The sequence below is a fragment of the Equus quagga genome, chromosome 4 (genome assembly GCF_021613505.1).
Source record: "Equus quagga isolate Etosha38 chromosome 4, UCLA_HA_Equagga_1.0, whole genome shotgun sequence".
NCBI lineage: Eukaryota > Metazoa > Chordata > Mammalia > Perissodactyla > Equidae > Equus > Equus quagga.
In genome coordinates, this window is record NC_060270.1 from 48,639,890 (window position 1) to 48,658,682 (window position 18,793).

An 18,793-nucleotide genomic window follows, 5' to 3' on the forward strand; every position below is an offset into this window, starting at 1 on the left:
GGTTATTGGAAGACAGCAGGTCCGAGGATTGCAAGCAGGAGCCACATCAGGAAGGCCTCCTCGTTCATGGGCTTCTTTGGAGTTTCACTGTCTGTGGTTGGTTTAGCTGGGGCTGTGACAGAGAGCTTTTGTACTAGAAAGCTGTATCCTGGTTGTATAGAGCTAGCTTGTCAGTGTGACACAGTCACAGTCCATTCTGTTTTGAGTGACTCATGTTTCCTCAGCCAGACAGTGAAGTGTTGTTGAGAATATTACACGGGAATGGACCCCCTGATATGTCGCTCCAAACCTCGTATTCGAGGAAAAGAAACTAGGCTCTGACACAAAGGGCCTGCAGCATTTCTCAAAAGAGGCACTACTAGTGTGTGGTATGGGAAAATATTTTGTAATGTATGACTATCCTGAGCATTTCGATGTTTAGCATCCCTGGCCCCTCATGCTAAATGCCAGTCATGTCCCCCAGTCATTGGGACAACCAGAAAAACTCACACATGCCCCGACACATTCCAACCACTCCAGGGATTGGGGAACGGTACTATCCGTAGTTGAGAAACATTGCCTCCTGTGACTATTAAGATAGTCTCCTTTCCTGAGAACATAGGGAAGAGCCGGATTAATTTGTGATCTTTCTATCACTCCTGTTGCCTCTTCATCTTCTGGAATGATTGAGCTCAGGTTGAAGTCACATTGCCTGGCTTTGAAATCAAGCTCCACTACGTACTGGGTTTGACCTTGAATGTGGGCATGACCTTGAACAATTACTTAATCTCTCTGTGCCTCAGTTTTCTCATATAAAATGGGGGATAATAATAATACCTATCTCAGAAGATGTTTGTGAGGATTAAATAAGATAAAGCATGAAAGGTGCTTACCACACCGTCCAGGGTTGGAGGCATGGTAATAGTAGGAGATAACCTTGATGCTTCCTGAGCTTAAGCGTCTTACTTGAGCAAGAAGTTGAAATTAACACTTAAAGGTGAATACTCTAGAAAATAAAGAAAGGCAGCATGGTATATCATAAAGGGTAGGGGACTGGGTGGGAGTCAGTAAATTCCCTTGGACCTTCAGCCATTAATTACTGTGTGGCCTTGAATATTTCACTTCACTTCTCTGGTTTTTGCTTTTTTTATCTATGAAATGTTTGCCCTACGTGGTGTCAAAAAGATTGAGTGACATGAGCATGCAAATGTGCTTTCAGACCTATAGAATCTCATAAACAGTTTGGTGATACATAATAAGTTACTTATTATACACTGGTGTTTCCTCCCCTGATTTGAAAACCCCCATCAGCCAATCAGGAGAACCCGCTTAGTGGGAACTTCTTGGGATACGTATGAACCTGGAGAGTCTACTTGCATGGTAGATGGAAGGTGGTTCTCTATGACACTGAATTACTCTTTGTCACCCCGTCCCTGCCAATGTGCCCCCAATAGCACAAGAGAGGAAGAGCCTTCGGGCATGTGGGCATCTCTGTTAAGAACTCACGTCCGCAGTTCAGCAGCTTTCCCTGCTGGTTTCCAGACACCCCCCGCCAGATCCTGTTTCCTTCATGGTTGTCTGCTTGTTGCCCCACAGCAACAAAGGCGAGAGAAGGAGCTGCGGAAGCAGCAGGAGCGGGAGCAGCGCCGTCACTACGAGGAGCAAATGCGCCGGGAGGAGGAGAGGAGGCGTGCGGAGCACGAGCAGGTACAGCTGCGACCAGGGAGCCCCACAGGTGGCCCCAGCGGGAACTCCAGTGCCAGCCATCTCTGGGGTGTGGGTCACCTTCTCTTAGGACTGCTCAGTTTAAGCAGGTTTTTACTCTTTCTCAAGCAATTATTCTTACCTATTCAAGAAGTCAAATGCACAACCTTGGCAATGCCCACTCATTCAACCTTGCTGCCTACCCAAGCCAAAGTCCCCGGGCTTACCTTGATCTTCTGATTCTCCCAGCCCTGGGTATCTACTTTGAAGGTAGCACTGAAGCATGATAAATGAGCCACGTCCTCCTCTTTCATTGCTTCAGAAGAGCTTTTCTACTCATGCCGTCTCTGGTCTCCATGACTTTGAGCCATTGATGCAGGCCTCCCTCTCTTTTTGTTAGGACCACATTCTAACAGCACAGTGAAACTTGGCAGGATGGTTCCGTTACAAAGACTGTGCATGATGGCATTCAACAATTATTTTATCGCTGCTGCTTGCACAGGAGCCTCTGAATTTCATAGCATTGTTAATTCCAGGTAGCACGTAAAGAGGGAACCTGTAGTAAAAAGCTTTAAAGTGTAGCTGGGTTTAGTAAAACCTAATAGTAGCAGCAAAGCCCTGAGCCGTCTCAGCCAGCTGCTGGAGCTGGAGGGCTTGTGCTTTTGACTGCATTGAAATGCTTTGGCTTCGGTGCGGCATACTTTTCCTGTTCTGTGAGGAGGTGTCTGGGTATTTTTTTCCATCCTTCCTTTCACACTTTACTTGGCAGCTCTTGTCACCTTTGAAATTACCGGTTCTTTTTCTCTCTCTTTCTCTCTTTGTTTTCCTCTGAAATCTCTGCTGCCTACCTCTCCAGGAGTACATCAGGCGACAGTTAGAGGAGGAGCAGAGACAGTTAGAGATCTTGCAACAGCAGCTACTGCATGAACAAGCTCTACTTCTGGTAATGGGAAAGCCAAGAGCCAGCTGACCTGCTCTGTGTTCATTGTGTGTGTGTGTGTGTGTCTGTCCTCCTAATGTGCCGGTCCGGAAGAGGAGATCTTTCAAGCCTCATTAACCTCTAAAATCTCACAGAGACTTAATACATTTCCTGACCCAGTTTGCTGAGTCTTAATACATTTAATACACTGGTTATGCATTCTTTATTAACTCCGTTTATTTGTGAAACTGTAACATGAATCCAGCCTTATTATAGGTTCAGACGGTTTTTGAGACCCACTGTGTTTATTGCAGAGTAATTTTTCAGGTCATTTGCAACATGCTGGAACACAATCATGGCAAAATGCACCTCTTCCAGAAGAACCCACTCAGCTCTGCAGTCATATTTCATTTGCAGACTATTAGTTTTACCCTTACGATGGGAACATTTTGTGTTCCCTGCTCATGCGGCTTCCACTTGAAGTACTTTTTTATTATTATTACACTGCTCTCCAAATGAGCTTGGCGTATCTTTTTTTTAACTGAATTTTTTATTCAGTGACACTATGATATTTTTTAGCCTGTACATAAGCTTGCTAATGGCCTTTGTCGGTCCAAGTTTTGTTAAACAAAAGATGATTTAGGCAATATCTTTCATTGCTAATTTAGTTTTGTACCTAACTGTACATGTTTGAATGGTTTAGTTAGTCAGTCAGGAAGTGGATGGCTCCTTACTGGGGTAGTGGGCTGACCGTCCAAATGCCTGCATTATTGCCACTTCTTTGGTTGCAATTCGTCAGGGGCAAGTCACTTTGCAATGGGTGGTGTTCTGTAAGGACCACTATTAAAGCAATGGCGTTTTCATTAAATGCCACATTCTGTGTAGATGCTAACCCGAGGCTGTAGCTTACCTCTATGGCACATCCTGACATCCTCCTGGGGTTCTGTTCGCAGTAAGGCCCTTTGCTGTCACCTCCTTTGCCTCCATTGCATGCTTCTCTGATACTGGTCAGTGGTTTGCATATGGTGATTTGGCCTTTTCTTTGCTCCCCTTTCCTGATCTGGACAGGAATATAAGCGCAAACAGTTGGAAGAACAGAGACAAGCAGAAAGACTACAGAGACAGCTAAAGCAAGAGAGAGACTACTTGGTTTCCCTTCAGCATCAGCGGCAGGAGCAGAGGCCTGTGGAGAAGAAGCCACTGTACCATTACAAAGAAGGGATGAGTCCTAGTGAGAAACCAGCATGGGCCAAGGAGGTAAGTAAGCAAGCAAGTGTAGCCATGCCCTGTTGGCCAGGCGATTGGCTGTAAGGAGTTCATCCAGTAGAAGCAGAGAGTTAAACTAGTGTTACTAAGTTGGAAAACAATTCCTTGTAAGATGCACATGCTTTGCCTTTGGAAGAACCATTGTTTCCGTAGAGAACTGGCAAGGCACTTTAACTCATTTGGGTTCTTTTCTTTTCTTTTGTTTGTATCTTCATGGATACAGTGGACTTTTGTTAATAACAACAGGAAGTAGAAAAATCCTTTTCCTTATAGGAGTCCAATTAAGTTTGTGGCATGAGGAGGATTTTTAGTGACTTTTCCATGGAAGAATATGATTTAAGGCTTAAGGAATTCTAGGTAGAATCATTTCCTATCCATACCTGGACCCTGAAAGTGATCATTAGCGTTGTTGCTAACACTCCCTTGTTCTTTTGTGATACCAATGGATGCACAGTTGGCCTCAGATTTGTGGTTGTGTTATTCACTTCCAGGGTCAGAGGTCATTTGTATTTCTTTTGCAAATACTTCCAAAGTAATAGTCCTTCATGTGCTCCACTGTCAACTAAGGAGGATTTTCAGGAACTTGGCTCTGTGATGAGCTATTTTAAAAATCTAATTAAAAACTGTTTGGACAGTAGAAAAAAGGGCAATAACCAAATGGATAAAGCAAACAAGCGAAATAGTAACTCCAGCCCAAATCAGCAACCCTTCCAGGAGTCACTGTGTCAACTCATGTGCGTAACACCCTGGTTTTCAGTTCTGTCATTGTTTGTGGCACCTACTGATTTCCTTTATTTTCTTGTGAGCATAGGTACACATTTCAAAGGATGCTTATGGTGTCTTGTATTTTGTTCTAGCATCTTCAGGTATTTATAGCGAGACCTTATTTCAAATTATCTAGACTACACTATTATCAGAACCAGACTTCTTACATAAGCTCCTATTTTTATAAAAGTATTTCTTTTTATTTTTTCATTCTGTCTTACATATGTATAGAAAATGCTTAAAATGATGTTGTGCTAATGTTGATGACGGTTGTTTATGGAAAGTGAAAACTGCAGGATTTTTTAAAAAAAAATGTTTTTGTACTTTTATATATGGTTTAAATCTTTTATAATGATCATGTACTGTTTTTACAAAAACTCTTTTCTTTTAAAACTTAAAAAACTAAATCTGTAGAGAAAATCATGCTATTCAGTGTAAAGAATGTTTCTGATCACTTTCCCTTAGAGTGTGTAAACATGACTTGTATCTACCTATGTCTGTAACAGCTGCCTCTTTCTCTTAGATCAGTAATTCCAATTTGTGATCCTACTCCCAGGTACGGCGTCAGCCCCTTAATCACCCACCTGTTCTTCCAGCTAAGCAGAATGGCTGTGCTGTTAAACAACAGCTAACATGCGTCCTGGCTGGCAAAGGTGTGCCACCGTCCTCCACTGCTAAACCATTTTCTAGCCATGCCAAATTGAAACCCTCAGCTAAGCCAGACTCACAGCTCCTGATCATGGCAGGTGTTCAGAAGGCTGAGAAACTAGCCTCTACTAAGCTAATGCCAGTAGCACCTGCAGAAGTTAATGATTCCAGATCAAGACTCCTGTTTGAGCATCACTCACAGAGGAAAGATGGATCAGCTTGTCCTATTAGACTTGGTCTTGAAGAACAACTGAAGCCTCAGGAAGTCCCAAGGACCACAGTGAGATCTCCAGAGCGATCTCGCTCCCAAGGATGTAGCCCAAGTCGAGAGTTAGGATCTAAGGTCATTTGTGTGTCCTCTCCCAACATCTCCAAAGTGACAAGCCCCAAGTTGTCCATTACTGCAAATAAGGCGGGCCTTAGAGACTCATGTGGACCTCAGGGCAGGAGGGGCATGAATTCATGCATCCTTACAAGTACCTCAACTCCTCTAAGAAGTGCTGCATCGCTAAATAACCTCTCTTTGATGCATGACCACGTGGCCCTCAGTGTTCCTGGCCCCAAGCGTGAGTTTAGGAGAGGGCCACCTACAGATCCCCTTGGAGAATACCGTAATTCTTTGCAAAGCATTCGAGAATTCCTTCTTTCCCCTATGCAGCTTCCTCAGGCACAAATGTACCAGAAAAGGGGAAGAAGCCTGGAGCAGTTTCCACTTCCTTCCTTCAGACTCTACCCAGCATGTTCTGATTTGAACTTAACCACTTTGACTTCATTGTTACCTAGTTACTATTTGTCCTCATCACTAAGTTTCCTGGCCTGTCCTCTCCATTCAGAAGTAGTTCACAGTTCCCGAGCTTTCAGAAGCCATGGTATTCCTGGGGGAAGATCTTTGCAGATGTCATCAAAGCAGTTTTCTAGACCTCCTAATTTCCCTGTGCTTCCTGGCCAGGCTCCCAGCAGTAAAAGAGACCTAGCAGTTGGGCATGCAAACAACATGACTGTGTCATCAAGCACTCCAGATGTGAGGTTCCCTGGCCATCATAAGTCTGGGCCACCTCTGGTGGGTGACATCTTACAAGGTCCCTGGCTTCCTAGCAGCTGGTGCTTTTCCTTCGGGCTTCATGCACTTGTAGACATATGTGGGAACATTCTTTTGGGATTTCATGTTTAGTCCTATCCTCTGGGTGTGGATATAAGCTGGATTAACATAATCCAGCTGCCAACTAACTATCAATCTATTCATTAAACAGTTCCCAAGTCTTAGAGTGGGTGTTCATATTTTAGAAGACAGATGAAACACTTAGATGATAGAATGAGTGACAGTGCTAAATTTGGGATTGGAGCAAGTGGTGTACTAACAAGAACAAATAATTGTCTGCCTTGGTTTGATTCATCATTTTCTTAACACCCACTTCTTAAAATGGGAATAAAAATGAATATGAGGATCCTTATCTTCTTGATCTTTTAATGCTTCTCATCAGCAATGTATGAACTTTTCTTCTAAAGCATTATTCACAGGTTTCTTTTCCTATAGTAGGGAGGTAGGTGGGTCTGAAAGTAGACAAGCAATAAAATACATTTCAAGACTTTAGATGGGGACAGAATCTCTAGCTCAGCAGTGTCTTAGTTATTAAACAATACAAATAACCTGGGTTAAACTCGCTTTTGGAGGTAGAATGAAAGATACCATTTTCTTATTCAGATGCATCCTCTGCTAGGATATAAATTTGAAAATGTCTGTGCCAGGAATGGGTGGGCTGCTCTGCCCATGCCACAGTCTCCTGTGATACGGGGCTGGGCTCTTTTGTCGCGTATGCCGTTGAAGGTCCTGCCCAGCCACCTTCCACCACTGCAGCCTCTTCTGTAATCTTCTCCATATTTGTTTTCTGACTTGACTCTATACCTTCTCATGAAGATGGGTTTTCCTTCTTTGATTACTTTTCCATCCACTTATTTCTCTTCCTTATTCCAGATCAACAGTTTTTCATTAGCAATGTGACATTATAAAGCTTGATCTTCTGCGTTTTTCTTGCTTCATTTTGTAAAACATCTGTCATCATCGCGTTTCTCATTACCTGTCTCATTAACTTGTTGGATGCAATAAGAACAAATGAAAATACTCGATCATTTGCAAATCTTGTTGCGCTCTTCCCGCTTTCCTTTTACTGAGTAGTCTATCTGTTCTGAATGTGACATTGACTTTGATTTTCAGATTTCAGCCAGAAAGGAACATGAATGTCTCTATTAAAAGGAGGGGTACAGGTATTCTCATTCCTTTCAAATTCTCTCCCATTTCTGGATTGGGATGGAAGGCAGATCTGTTCTGTGAAAACATCAGAATGATATTCTGTTAAACATCAGCAAAACTTGAACTTTTTTTTATACTGTCCCTTTTTGAAAGATAGATTCCTTTTCTTATAATGTCTTTTTCTTTTAATGGGACAGATTTCTGTTCCTTATAATGGCATGTGATTGTCTGGGCCTAGCAGTAACTGTGTGTGCCTCCCCGACCAACACGTACTTTTTTTTTATTTTCACCAACACACAGCAGTGACAGAATGCTCTGTCTACGTGAGGATTGCATGAGATGGTATTTTAACTTTTTTTTAACACTCCATCATGTTCTTTCTCTGTGATGCATGCCAGTCATCTGGCTATGGTTTTATTTGGCAAATAATGGGCCACGATGTCTCTTTATATTCCCGTTAGCCCATTGTGCTTTGAAATCCCTGTACATAAGAACTCCTTCTCCACTTGGTTTTCTCTGCTCTACACTGATGTGTGTTTTCTTTTTATGTGAGTTATTTTATATATGAGGTCCCAAATTGCCATTTAGAGAGTGTATAGCTCTGCTCCCATCTTTCCTCAGTTTCTGCTTCTCTCTCTTAAGATTTAGCATAAGAGAGACTTGTAAGGAAGTAGTAAGGAGTTTGAGTTCCAGTTCTTCCACTTCCTGGCTATGTGACGTGGGACAATCTCACAACTTTCCTGAGAGGCACCTTTCCCATCTGCCCTTCTTGCCTCGCAGTTGGGAGGGTCCCGGGCAATTGTCTGTGTGAATGTGCCATGGAAACTGGAAGCACTGACAAATGCAAATGAAGTATAGTATGCAACATATTCACATTCTGTTCCCAAGGCCATTGTCACCTACAAGGAATAAGTGTTTTGCCTCTCTTGTTTCTGGTTTGGATTTTACATGGGCAGTTCACGAGCATCTCCCGTCTCCCCCACCCACCTCTCCCCAGTAATAGATGTGCACTTCTTCATTTCCCATCCCAGCTTGCTAAAGATTTGCCTCATTGCTTTTAAGTTATGTGCTCCGTTCACATGAGGATTTATACTTTTCTCTGGAATGAGTGATTAGGAGTGGATCTTGGAAAAGTAGTCCAGGCCCTTGTCTTCAGGCGAGACCACATTTTAAGCATTTCATAGGAGTGAGCATCTCCCTTGTCCTCAGAGGTGCCTTATAGAAGGAGTAGCCCCAGTCTTGCTCAGTAACCATTGGCCCATGTGGTTTTGCCAAAGGACAGTATGATTCAACTCTTTATGTGACCAGTGAGTGCAGGGTCAAAGTATCTGGGGAGCACTTAAAAGTTATTTGCTGACTTCTTTCTTTTTCTCCAACATTGCCAATAAAGACAAAAAAAAACTGTTTTGTTCAGTTGGATAAAAAAGGAATTCCCATACAATTGTGTTCAAGTCACCACATATTAGCTCTTAAGTAAGGCCTTTTAAGTCCTTCATAGACCCCCACAGATCCTGCATCTTATAAAATATTTTAAAAATGCATCCATATTACATAGTAAATATATTTTTGCTGTTAACATTTTAAAAATTACTTCTATAATTTTGTTTTGAAATTCTCTCTCAGCGAGTATCATTCATTATTGCAAAGTGAGCATTGTAAGCTATAAATTGTTTTCAAATGTATGAACCAGTTTAGCAATTGACATTGATATAATGTTTCCTCTTGTATATGCTTAAACATGTTTTTATTCCTTTTGAAAACCTTTTTGAAATCTTGTAATCAAAACTTTTATTTTCAGATCTTCTGTATTTGTGGTCTTTCTACATCTCAGAGGCCTTAGACATCACTCTGATTGTACCCAATGGACAGCACAGCCTGCCTGGAGCAGAATTTTATTTCTGAGACCACAATTATTTTTTCCTTCCCCTCATAATGCTATAATAAATAGTATAGCATTTCTGCAGAGGTGATCCAAATCTTCCAAAGTTATTTTAGTTTTGATGTAGAAACAATCCTTTTAATAAGAGAAAAATTGGTTTTATAGTAAACTGATCAAGCTCTCCTAATCTTGTTCTCTGTATTCATTGAGAATCCCTTCAACTGTGAAATCCTTCATAACATGTATCTTTTGTTGTTGTGCTCTAGCATCCTGACACTCTGTGTCCCATCATGCTACTAGAACACTCTTTTTTGGTTGTACTTCTGATATTTTACATCTTCTTGGCAGCAGGAGGTTAGAGCAGAGGCTCAGCTAATAGATTTTTTTTCAGTATCACACAAGGCAGATTGAAACGTATCTTGATTGTACCCCAATTTTTAATCGCGTGTATCCTTATTCTAGGAGGAGAAAAAACATTTTTGTTTTTGGTCTTTTTGTTTTGGTTTTACTCATGTGTCTATCTCCTGTTCAGTTAGTAGACATGAGATGTGATGACTCAGGAGACAGGACTTTGCCCAGTATCAGAATAATTGGAAGGGGCCTGCTTCTAGACACACTACCCAGCTACCCTTCTGTTCATCTGAAACTGTTAATTAGGATGTCTGATACGACATCTTTGCTCCAGTACTCCTGCTCTTCCTTTGGTGCAAAAGCAATGAGCAGCATTATCTTCCTAAAGACTTTAGGATAAGATTTTCTAGAGACAAAGTATGTAGCCAGATGCCCCATTCTTATACTTTTCTTGTAGATTTTCAGATTTCTTTAGATAAACTCCAATCCAGGGAATTTCACCTCATTGGGTCATCCTGAAATAGTTTGCAAAGTGTAATAATAGATTGATTATGCCGTATAGTTTAGAATGGTACAGACTGAAACATACTAACAGTAGGATTTAGCATGTAAGTCAACTGATAGAAGGTATGGGAAATTTTCCTAGAAGTGCATCAGTAATATCTATACACGACTAATCAAACCCATTAATTGCCTATGAAAATCAGCACCCTGCGTTCAGCCCTGCTCATTTCCAGTGACACCTCTAGGGCCCGTGTGGCCTCTGGTCCTATTAGAGGCAAGGATGCTTCCTTTACTGGAGCTTTGCTGCTGGCAGTTACCAAAAGAATTCTTTATCTCAAAAGTGGTTTGTTTGCTCAAGATGGAGTCTTTTGAAGCAGACTTTCGACTACTGGTTTTTTTTGGGGTTTTTTTTGGTTTTTTTTTTAAAGATTTTATTTTTTTCCTTTTTCTCCCCAAAGCCCCCTGGTACATAGTTGTATATTCTTCGTTGTGGGTCCTTCTAGTTGTGGCATGTCGGACGCTGCCTCAGCGTGGTTTGACGAGCAGTGCCATGTCCGCGCCCAGGATTCGAACCAACGAAACACTGGGCCGCCTGCAGCGGAGCACGCGAACTTAACCACTTGGCCACGGGGCCAGCCCCTCGACTGCTGTTTTTAATGTGCTGTCTTTAACTGTATGTTTAAAACTGAGTGTATTTTACAGTTAAAAAAATAATAATGACAAGTATTCTTCACTCTCTGAATATATTTGGTTCCAGAATGTTAGGTAACTGATGCCTGTGGTTTGCGTGGCCAGGTTTTTAATCTGAAAACATGGTTGAATCTCTTGGGCTCCTGGGCTCAGACAGCAATGGTTTAGATGGTGGGAATTCAGATCGTGAGCTGTGCCTTGTACATACGACTTATCTATTAATGATCTTTCCTGGAAATAAGAAAATGGCTAATATTTGACTAATTCTAGTGGTCTGGAAATAGTCACCTTCTTTTCAAAGAGTCTGGTATTTGGAAAAGCAATGCATTGCACGCCTTGGTCTTAGTTTATCTGTTGCTGTTTTTGTGGGACTTCCTCTTCTTTGTGGTCTTATCTTGAAGCTGGCTTTGTTCTCTTCTTTTGCTCAGTGCAATAGCCAAGTAATTGCTGATGTAATACTTTGCACACAGACCTACACAAAGTATACATGTTGTGGTTTATATTCTTGGCTTTTTGCAGCTAATCTTATTTGGTATGTGGTAAGCTTCTGGGACATGGAATTTCAAAACCAGAGTCAACTGGATGCTAATTGTATGTACCCTGCACAGCCATAGTGGGGGAAGAGATGTTCAAATCACCCCTAAGAAGAGGCAGTTGGGTGGTTTTCTGTTCTGTATCACATCTTAACATGTTAAAATGTTTGCAGTTAATATGAGAGTTTAAAAAACCAACGATTGTGTATGTGAGACTGAGTCTGCCTCTAAAAAGATTCAAAATGGGATAGGGAGGGTGGGAAAAAATGGATCCTTTGAATTTTTATTTCAAATCAGGCAGTAAAGTGAATAAAGACTCTTAGCTGCTACATACCAATATGCCTTGAGGACCTGCGTGTGGGCTCTTGGAACACTCAGACGGTGAGTCAGCAGTAGAGAGTGAAGGCTTACACTGAAGAGTCATCAGAGTGGGCTGCATTGCCCTGGTGGGTTGGAAAGTACAGCTGTCAAACTGACCCTAAAGAAATAAAGGACAGGATAAGATGGATTTGGAAGAAAAGTCCTAGACCTTTTGAAATTGTCAAAGATCTTAAAGCATGTCTTGCAGTGTCCATCTTGTTTATCTAAATTTTTCTTTAAAAATATCCTCTGTGACAGTCTGCTGCCAACAGGTACTAAGGGTAATTTTTACCTGTAAAAAGGGCATTCCCTGGTACTGTGAGCTTTTCCTATGGAACACTCCTGATCAGTCATCTGCTTGGGGCTGAGAGAGACTCTGCCAGAAAGGGAATGACAAGGAAATGAAATGGCCAGAAAGGAGAGAGGGTTGGAGGGGAGAGAGAAGAGGCGGGGAAGCAAGAATGAACTTCACGTGTGGAGAAGCAGGGAGGAGGAAGGAGAGAGTGAGGCAGTGGAGTCTAAGCTGGAAATGGAAGCGATGAGGAGGGGCAATGTATTTTAGGAGGCAGGGAGAGGCAAGTGGAAAGAAAGGGCCCTAAGGAGACAAAAGGAAAATGATACGGGAAGTCTAAGACAGGCCGTGCTCCTTAAGTGAGCCTCCTGAATCACCCACTTGCCTGTCAGAGGGCATGTGAATAAATGGAGGGTTAGAGCTGGCAGCTTCCTCCTCTTGTGAGCCCTCCGGTGTTCTTCCCCTCCCTGTCCCGTGGGTCAACTCAAGGCAGTTTGCTTTTCTTCCCGGGTGGTCTTAATACCTACCACGGTTCCCTCTGTCTCCCTCACTGACCCCATGGCTTTGCCACCAATCTGTAAGATAATGTCCCAATCAATGCAAGATTAACTCTAAAACAGACCCCAAATTCTCAGCGAACTGAAATAGCCCAAGATAATGGGTAATGGAAGGGTAATGGCTTAACTGTTCTGTGTGTTTTTCATGCTAGTGTTTACTCAGACAGAAACAGCTTTTTCGAAAATTCTTGATGCAGAACAGATACGGAGAATTTTGGCTCCTTAAAATGCATTGATCAGAGGGACACAAAAATGGCTGTGCAGGTGACTACAGAAAATCCTTATTTCTAGGAAATAAATCAGCTTCTATCCATTTATCCATTGAAGCACTCTTTTTTTTATTTTTATTTTTTGCTTCTAGGTAGAAGAACGGTCGAGGCTCAACCGGCAGAGTTCACCTGCCATGCCTCACAAGGTTGCCAACAGGATATCTGACCCCACCCTGCCCCCGAGGTCGGAGTCCTTCAGCATCAGTGGAGTGCAGCCTGCTCGGACACCGCCCATGCTCAGACCAGTCGATCCCCAGGTACATTTCTCCCCTTCGTTCCGTCAGGCATTTCAAGAGAGTGTACAGTTAAACCTACTAACAGCCCAGGGGGTGGTGACATGGATTCAGGCATAGGACCAGTCAAATCATGGCCCTTAAAATAGACTCTGTAGTAATATAGGAGGCTGCACAGAACTTGAAAGGTAGAGGAAGCAGTGAGAGAGGAAAAAGCACCATTTTTAACTTTGAGTCAACCAGAGTCACTTCTTGTAAACTGGCCTCTCTGGAGAGCCCTAGGAGTTTCTGTGAGGTGGAAAACAAGCATCCTTTTAGTTATAATTACCAAACTAAAATTTGTATAGGCCTTTAAAATATACAAACTATTATATTATCTTTTATTCTTGGGATTTGAACCTGATCCTGAAACCGGAAAAACTAAATGGACTTGGTTAAGTAAAATGGTGTCTCTAAGCGAGTGGTGCCCGAAGTGTGGTCGCTGGACCAGCAGCATCAGCATCACCCAGGAACTTGGCAGAGATGCAGATTCTCTGGTCCTCCTCAGACCTGCTGATCAGCAGCTCTAGGGTTGGGTCTGGCTATCTGTGGTTTAACAAGCCCTCTAGGTGTTTCTGATGCTCTTTAGAGTTTGAGAACCACAGGTTTTTATTTTTTTTTTAATTGAGGTAATATTGGTTTATAACATTATATAAATTTCAGGTGTATATCATTATATTTTAACTTCTGTGTAGACTACCTCATATTCACCATCAAAAGTCTAGTCGCCATCCGTCAATGTACACCTGTGCTCCTTTATCCCTTTTGCTTTTTCCCTAACCCCCTTCCCCTCTGGTAACCACCAATCTATTCTCTGTATCTATGTGTTTGTTTGTTGCTGTTGTTTGTTTACCTTCCACATATGACTGGAATCATGCAGTATTTGCCTTTTTCTGTCTGACTTATTTTGCTTAGCATAATACCCTCATGGTCCATCCATGTTGCTGCAAATGGCAAGATTCCATCTTTTTTTGTGTCTGAGTAGTATTCCATTGTATAGGTATACCACATCTTCTTTATCCATTCATTCACTGATGGTCACTTAGATTGTTTCCAGGTTTTGGCTATTGTGAATAACATTGCAATGAACATAGGGGTGCATATATCTTTTCGAATTGGTGTTTCTCTGTTCTTTGGATAAATACTAACAAGTGGAATAGCTGGATCATATGGTAGTTCTATTTTTAATGTTTTGAGAAATCTGAATACTGTTTTCCATAGTGGCCACACCAGTTTACCTTCCCACCAGCAGTGTATAAGAGTTCTCTTTTCTCCACGTCCTCTCCAACACTTGCTATTTCTTGTCTTTTTAATAATAGCCATTCTGAGATGCATGAGGTGATATCTCATTGTGGTTTTAATTTCCCTAATAATTAGTGATGTTGAAGATCTTTTTATGTGCCTGTTGGCCATCTGTATATCTTCTTTGGAAAAATGTCTGTTCAGCTCCTCTGCCCATTTTTTAATCAGATTGTTTGTTTTTTTGTTGTTGAGTTATATGAGTTCTTTATATATTTTGGATTTTAACCCCTTATCAGATAATATGATTTGCAAATATCTTCTCCCAATTGGTAGGTTATCTTTTCATTTTGCTGATGGTTTCTTTTGCCATTCAGAAGCTTTTTAGTTTGATGTAGTCCCACTCATTTATTTTTTTCTTTTGTTTCTCTTGCCTGAGGAGACATAGTCAAAAAGACACTGCTAAGACTGATGTCAAAGAGCATACTGCCTATGTTTTCTTCTAGAAGTTTTATGGTTTCAGGTCTTACATTCAAGTCTTTAACTTTTGTCTGTGGTATAAGATAGTGGTCTACTTTCATTCTTTTGCATGTGGCTGACCAGTTTTCCCAACACCACTTATTAAAGAGACTTTCCTTTCTCCATTGTATGTTCTCAGCTCCTTTGTCAAAACTTAGCTATCAGAGAACCACTGTTTTAAGCTATTTGAAAAAAGAAAAAAGATTACTCCACTTTAAGAAAAGGAGGAAGTTTGGGGAAGTTTTAGAGGACTTTTTAGATTATGTATGCCAAAAATGAAATATGTAGTGAAATAAAATATGAAATTTCATGAAGGATAAAGGTAATACAGCTGCTTTCACTCAAATGCCTTAAATTTCTTCCAGGCATCCACCTGTGTTAACACTTCCACATAATATTTTGAGATCACCTTTGAAATATGTAATGCTATTTGAACTGGAGTTTAAAAGACTAGAGATAAAATCAAGGATTCTTGGTTTTAAATTTGCCTTTAGTACATGAGGTCCAAGATTTTTGAGCACCAGCCAGCTTAGCATGCCTTCTCCTTGGTTGTTTTTATTTGTATATAATTCTTTCATGCCTAACCTTCCATAGGATACATTTTTGTAAGAACTTCTCTTTTAGCACACAAATGACCTCTTTTAAAACCTGTGACTTTGACCTTGTGGTGTACTTTGGTCCAGTAAAAGGGGAGAATGGAGGGAAAACTTATGAAACTTTATGAAAGTGACTAGGAAGTGAAAAGGTAGATATCCTGTGACAGCTAATTGGATTAAGCACTCTTCAGGTGGTTCGATTTTTATGTTTATTTTTTTGGCTCTTTTGGAGTAGATTTGTGTTTTGTACTACGTGTGTTTAAAATATGCTTTGTTTTAATATTATTTAACATATTTAATGATGTTTAACCTTAGTATAAATCTGATTGGTTATAGTTCTATTCTGGTTGAAGCATAACATTCGGCTGAGCTAGACTTTGAGGATTTTCTCTGAACTATAGTTAGTAACATTCCGGATTTCAGACCAAAGAGGGTCTGAAGAGGCTGAGGCAGGGCTGCTCCAGGGATAAAATTCTCAGGTGCTAGAGGAATGAGGCCAGGCTGGTGTAGAAAGGCTGTGGAAATGCCCCCCAGAAGTCCAGGCATTGAGATTTCAGACCAAAGAGGGACTGATAGGTCCCTTGGATAAAGCAGATAGTAGATTAACGTTTGTTGAATTAACAATTTAGAAAGCACTCTAGATGTTTTCCTAACCAAGATTTATTGACCACCTTCCACATGCCAGGCACAGTGCTAGACTCAGAGATATGATGTCAGATGTGGCTCCAGTGTCCAGGGGGCTTACCTTCACGATGGAGGAGACAGGCTTACATGGGCACTAGCAATAAAGTGTGAACAGTGCTAGTGGTAAAGGGTACTCTGAACTCTAGATTTTAATGATTTGTTATAGAGCCACATTTCCTGAATGTCTTGCCTGCATGAACAATATGAATACATGCCAGATTGTGAGAGTTACACCTAAAAAAAAGTCCTGGTGTCAAGAGGTATATAATATCATAGATGGTAAGAGCCAGTCCACCAGAAAGCAGGATAACATAGCAGTTGCGCGTATGGGCTGTGGGCATATGTGTGGGTTAGGCTCCAGCAGGTATTAGCTGTGAAATCTAGGGTGTTACTTAATCTCTCTGTATCTTACAGCCTCATGTGTAAAAGGAGGAAAATAATTGTGTCCACCTCATGGTAGACTTAGTGAGTTCATAAGAAGTAAGATGTCCAGAGCAGTTCTTGTTTTACAGAGCAATAACATTTTCTAAAGTCAAGGTTAGGGGTTTTAAAGGAGGTGGTGTATAATATTAGAAGAGAAGTGCTTGTAAATATATCATCTTGCTGGTCAATTAAATGTTCACTAAAAAGTGCTATTGTTATTATCATCACCCTTATTTCACTGATTTCATAGCAGTCTTAAGGAAATCATTTAACTTTTTGCCAAGATCCCTGGTTCAGCCACACACATAGCTCTAAATGGAAAATTTCAGAGAGCTTTTAAAAGCTTGCTGCAGAAAGCCATGGTGGGCTCCATGTACTCCAATTCTTGTGCCCTAAAACTGTATTTTCCCTCCCACGGAGTGAGGTACAGGCTGATCTGCTTTCTCTTCTAATAATGCTGCTCTGATGTTGGTTTGGTGCTTAGATCCCACATCTGGTAGCTGTAAAATCCCAGGGACCTGCCTTGACCGCCTCCCAGTCAGTGCACGAGCAGCCCACCAAGGGCCTGTCTGGGTTTCAGGAGGCTCTGACTGTGACCTCTCACCGTGTTGAGATGCCGCGCCAGAACTCGGATCCCACCTCCGAAAACCCTCCTCTCCCCACTCGAATTGAGAAATTTGACCGAAGCTCTTGGTTACGACAGGAAGAAGATATTCCACCAAAGGTAATATTACTGGGGTGTTTTTATCATCGTCATCGCTGTTTATTATTATTACCCCTGTTCCAGATCTTTCATGGCAATGAAGAACATGATAATGACAAAGCACTGTCCCTTCTCACATTTGTTTTGGTCCCTTGTCATTCCCAAGCTAGGACTTGGATTGTCATTTATCATTTCTGACTTCTGTTTTCCCCAAAGAAATGGAGACTCAGGTAGACTGAATGACTTGGAAGCATATATTCTGTATCCAGAATTAGAACTCTTAGCCCCAAGCATTCTAAACTTTATTTTACTATCCATATTAAGAAATAGAATAATGGCTGTCTCCTTTGATGACTGAATCTACATCTAGACCAATTGAAAACTTCCAGATAAAAAGTAGAAAATTCACTTATTCCTATTTTTAATAACACAAAGTGCAATGAGATTTCGAGTATTCAGAAGGTAGTATTGCTCTTAGGATATTTTAGTAGGCCCCACTTAAAGAAAGCTCCTTCTGGGCCAGCTCATAATCTAATACCAACCTTAGTTAATTATTGAGGATAAAACTGTAGAGTAAAATGATGAGCCAGCCCACTGGATAGAACAGTCCTGGGTTCGGGTTCTTGTTTTGTGTTTGCCTATACCAAGTTGTTACTTTTTCCTCACAACGTCCCGAAATGTGGCTACGCATCTCACTACAGACAACTTGAAAGTGTTTCAAAATACTGAAGAAACTTTTGCATCAGATTCTTCCTAGTTCAGGATTCCTCTTACTCCTGAGCTCAGCACAGGGGCTATGACAAATGGAATATCCCACAGTTTCCAGAGATCAATGTCGTTGTTTCCAGGAAAAAAAAAAAATAACACTTTTTACCCAATGATTTTTTTTTTAATATTTTTGCTCATTTTCTGCTCAAAAGGGCATTATAACAGGATTTCCATTATTTTGAAAATGAAGATAGCTGATAATGGTTTTTTTGTTGGTGTTCTCCTCTTGTGGAAGCAGAGATGCCTTTGGAAAAGATTATTTAGGGAGCAAAGTTCAATATGGAAAATAGGATAGCAGAGAAATGGAAAATAGGATGGGCAGAGACATGGAAAATAGGATGGGCAGAGGAGCAAACACGAGAGGTGAGGAAAGTGACAGTGGGAGTTATTGGTCCACTCTCTAAAAACATGCAGGCGTACACTTACAGAGCTGGGAGAAAAATTAAGATCAATGCAGAGATTTTAGATTTTAATAATTCATTAGACTCTTTCTTCTCTACAACTATTTAAGTTTACAAAAAGAAAAAGGAGGAATAGTAGTAGTAATGTTTCATTTGAGCAGGTGGTGATACTGATTTGGTCATTCTGTGTCACTTGACTGACTCATCTTTCTAGGTCTTTTATC

General features: G+C 41.2%; 1 protein-coding gene across 14 annotated transcripts in view; it reads left to right on the forward strand.

Annotated features, from left to right (window-relative positions):
- TNIK (TRAF2 and NCK interacting kinase) overlaps nucleotides 1–18,793 on the forward strand; it is a 382,525-nt gene that overhangs the window by 300,540 nt on the left and 63,192 nt on the right. For 6 of the 14 annotated variants that reach the window (XM_046658783.1, XM_046658791.1, XM_046658784.1 and 3 more), the window contains exons 13-18: nucleotides 1,576–1,686; nucleotides 2,540–2,626; nucleotides 3,671–3,859; nucleotides 6,231–6,341; nucleotides 13,057–13,221; nucleotides 17,182–17,421. In XM_046658783.1, the coding sequence (XP_046514739.1) occupies nucleotides 1,576–1,686; nucleotides 2,540–2,626; nucleotides 3,671–3,859; nucleotides 6,231–6,341; nucleotides 13,057–13,221; nucleotides 17,182–17,421 (903 nt within the window). The remainder of the gene's footprint in view (nucleotides 1–1,575; nucleotides 1,687–2,539; nucleotides 2,627–3,670; nucleotides 3,860–6,230; nucleotides 6,342–13,056; nucleotides 13,222–17,181; nucleotides 17,422–18,793) is intronic. The other 8 variants (XM_046658789.1, XM_046658793.1, XM_046658794.1 and 5 more) reach the window with 4 other exon arrangements.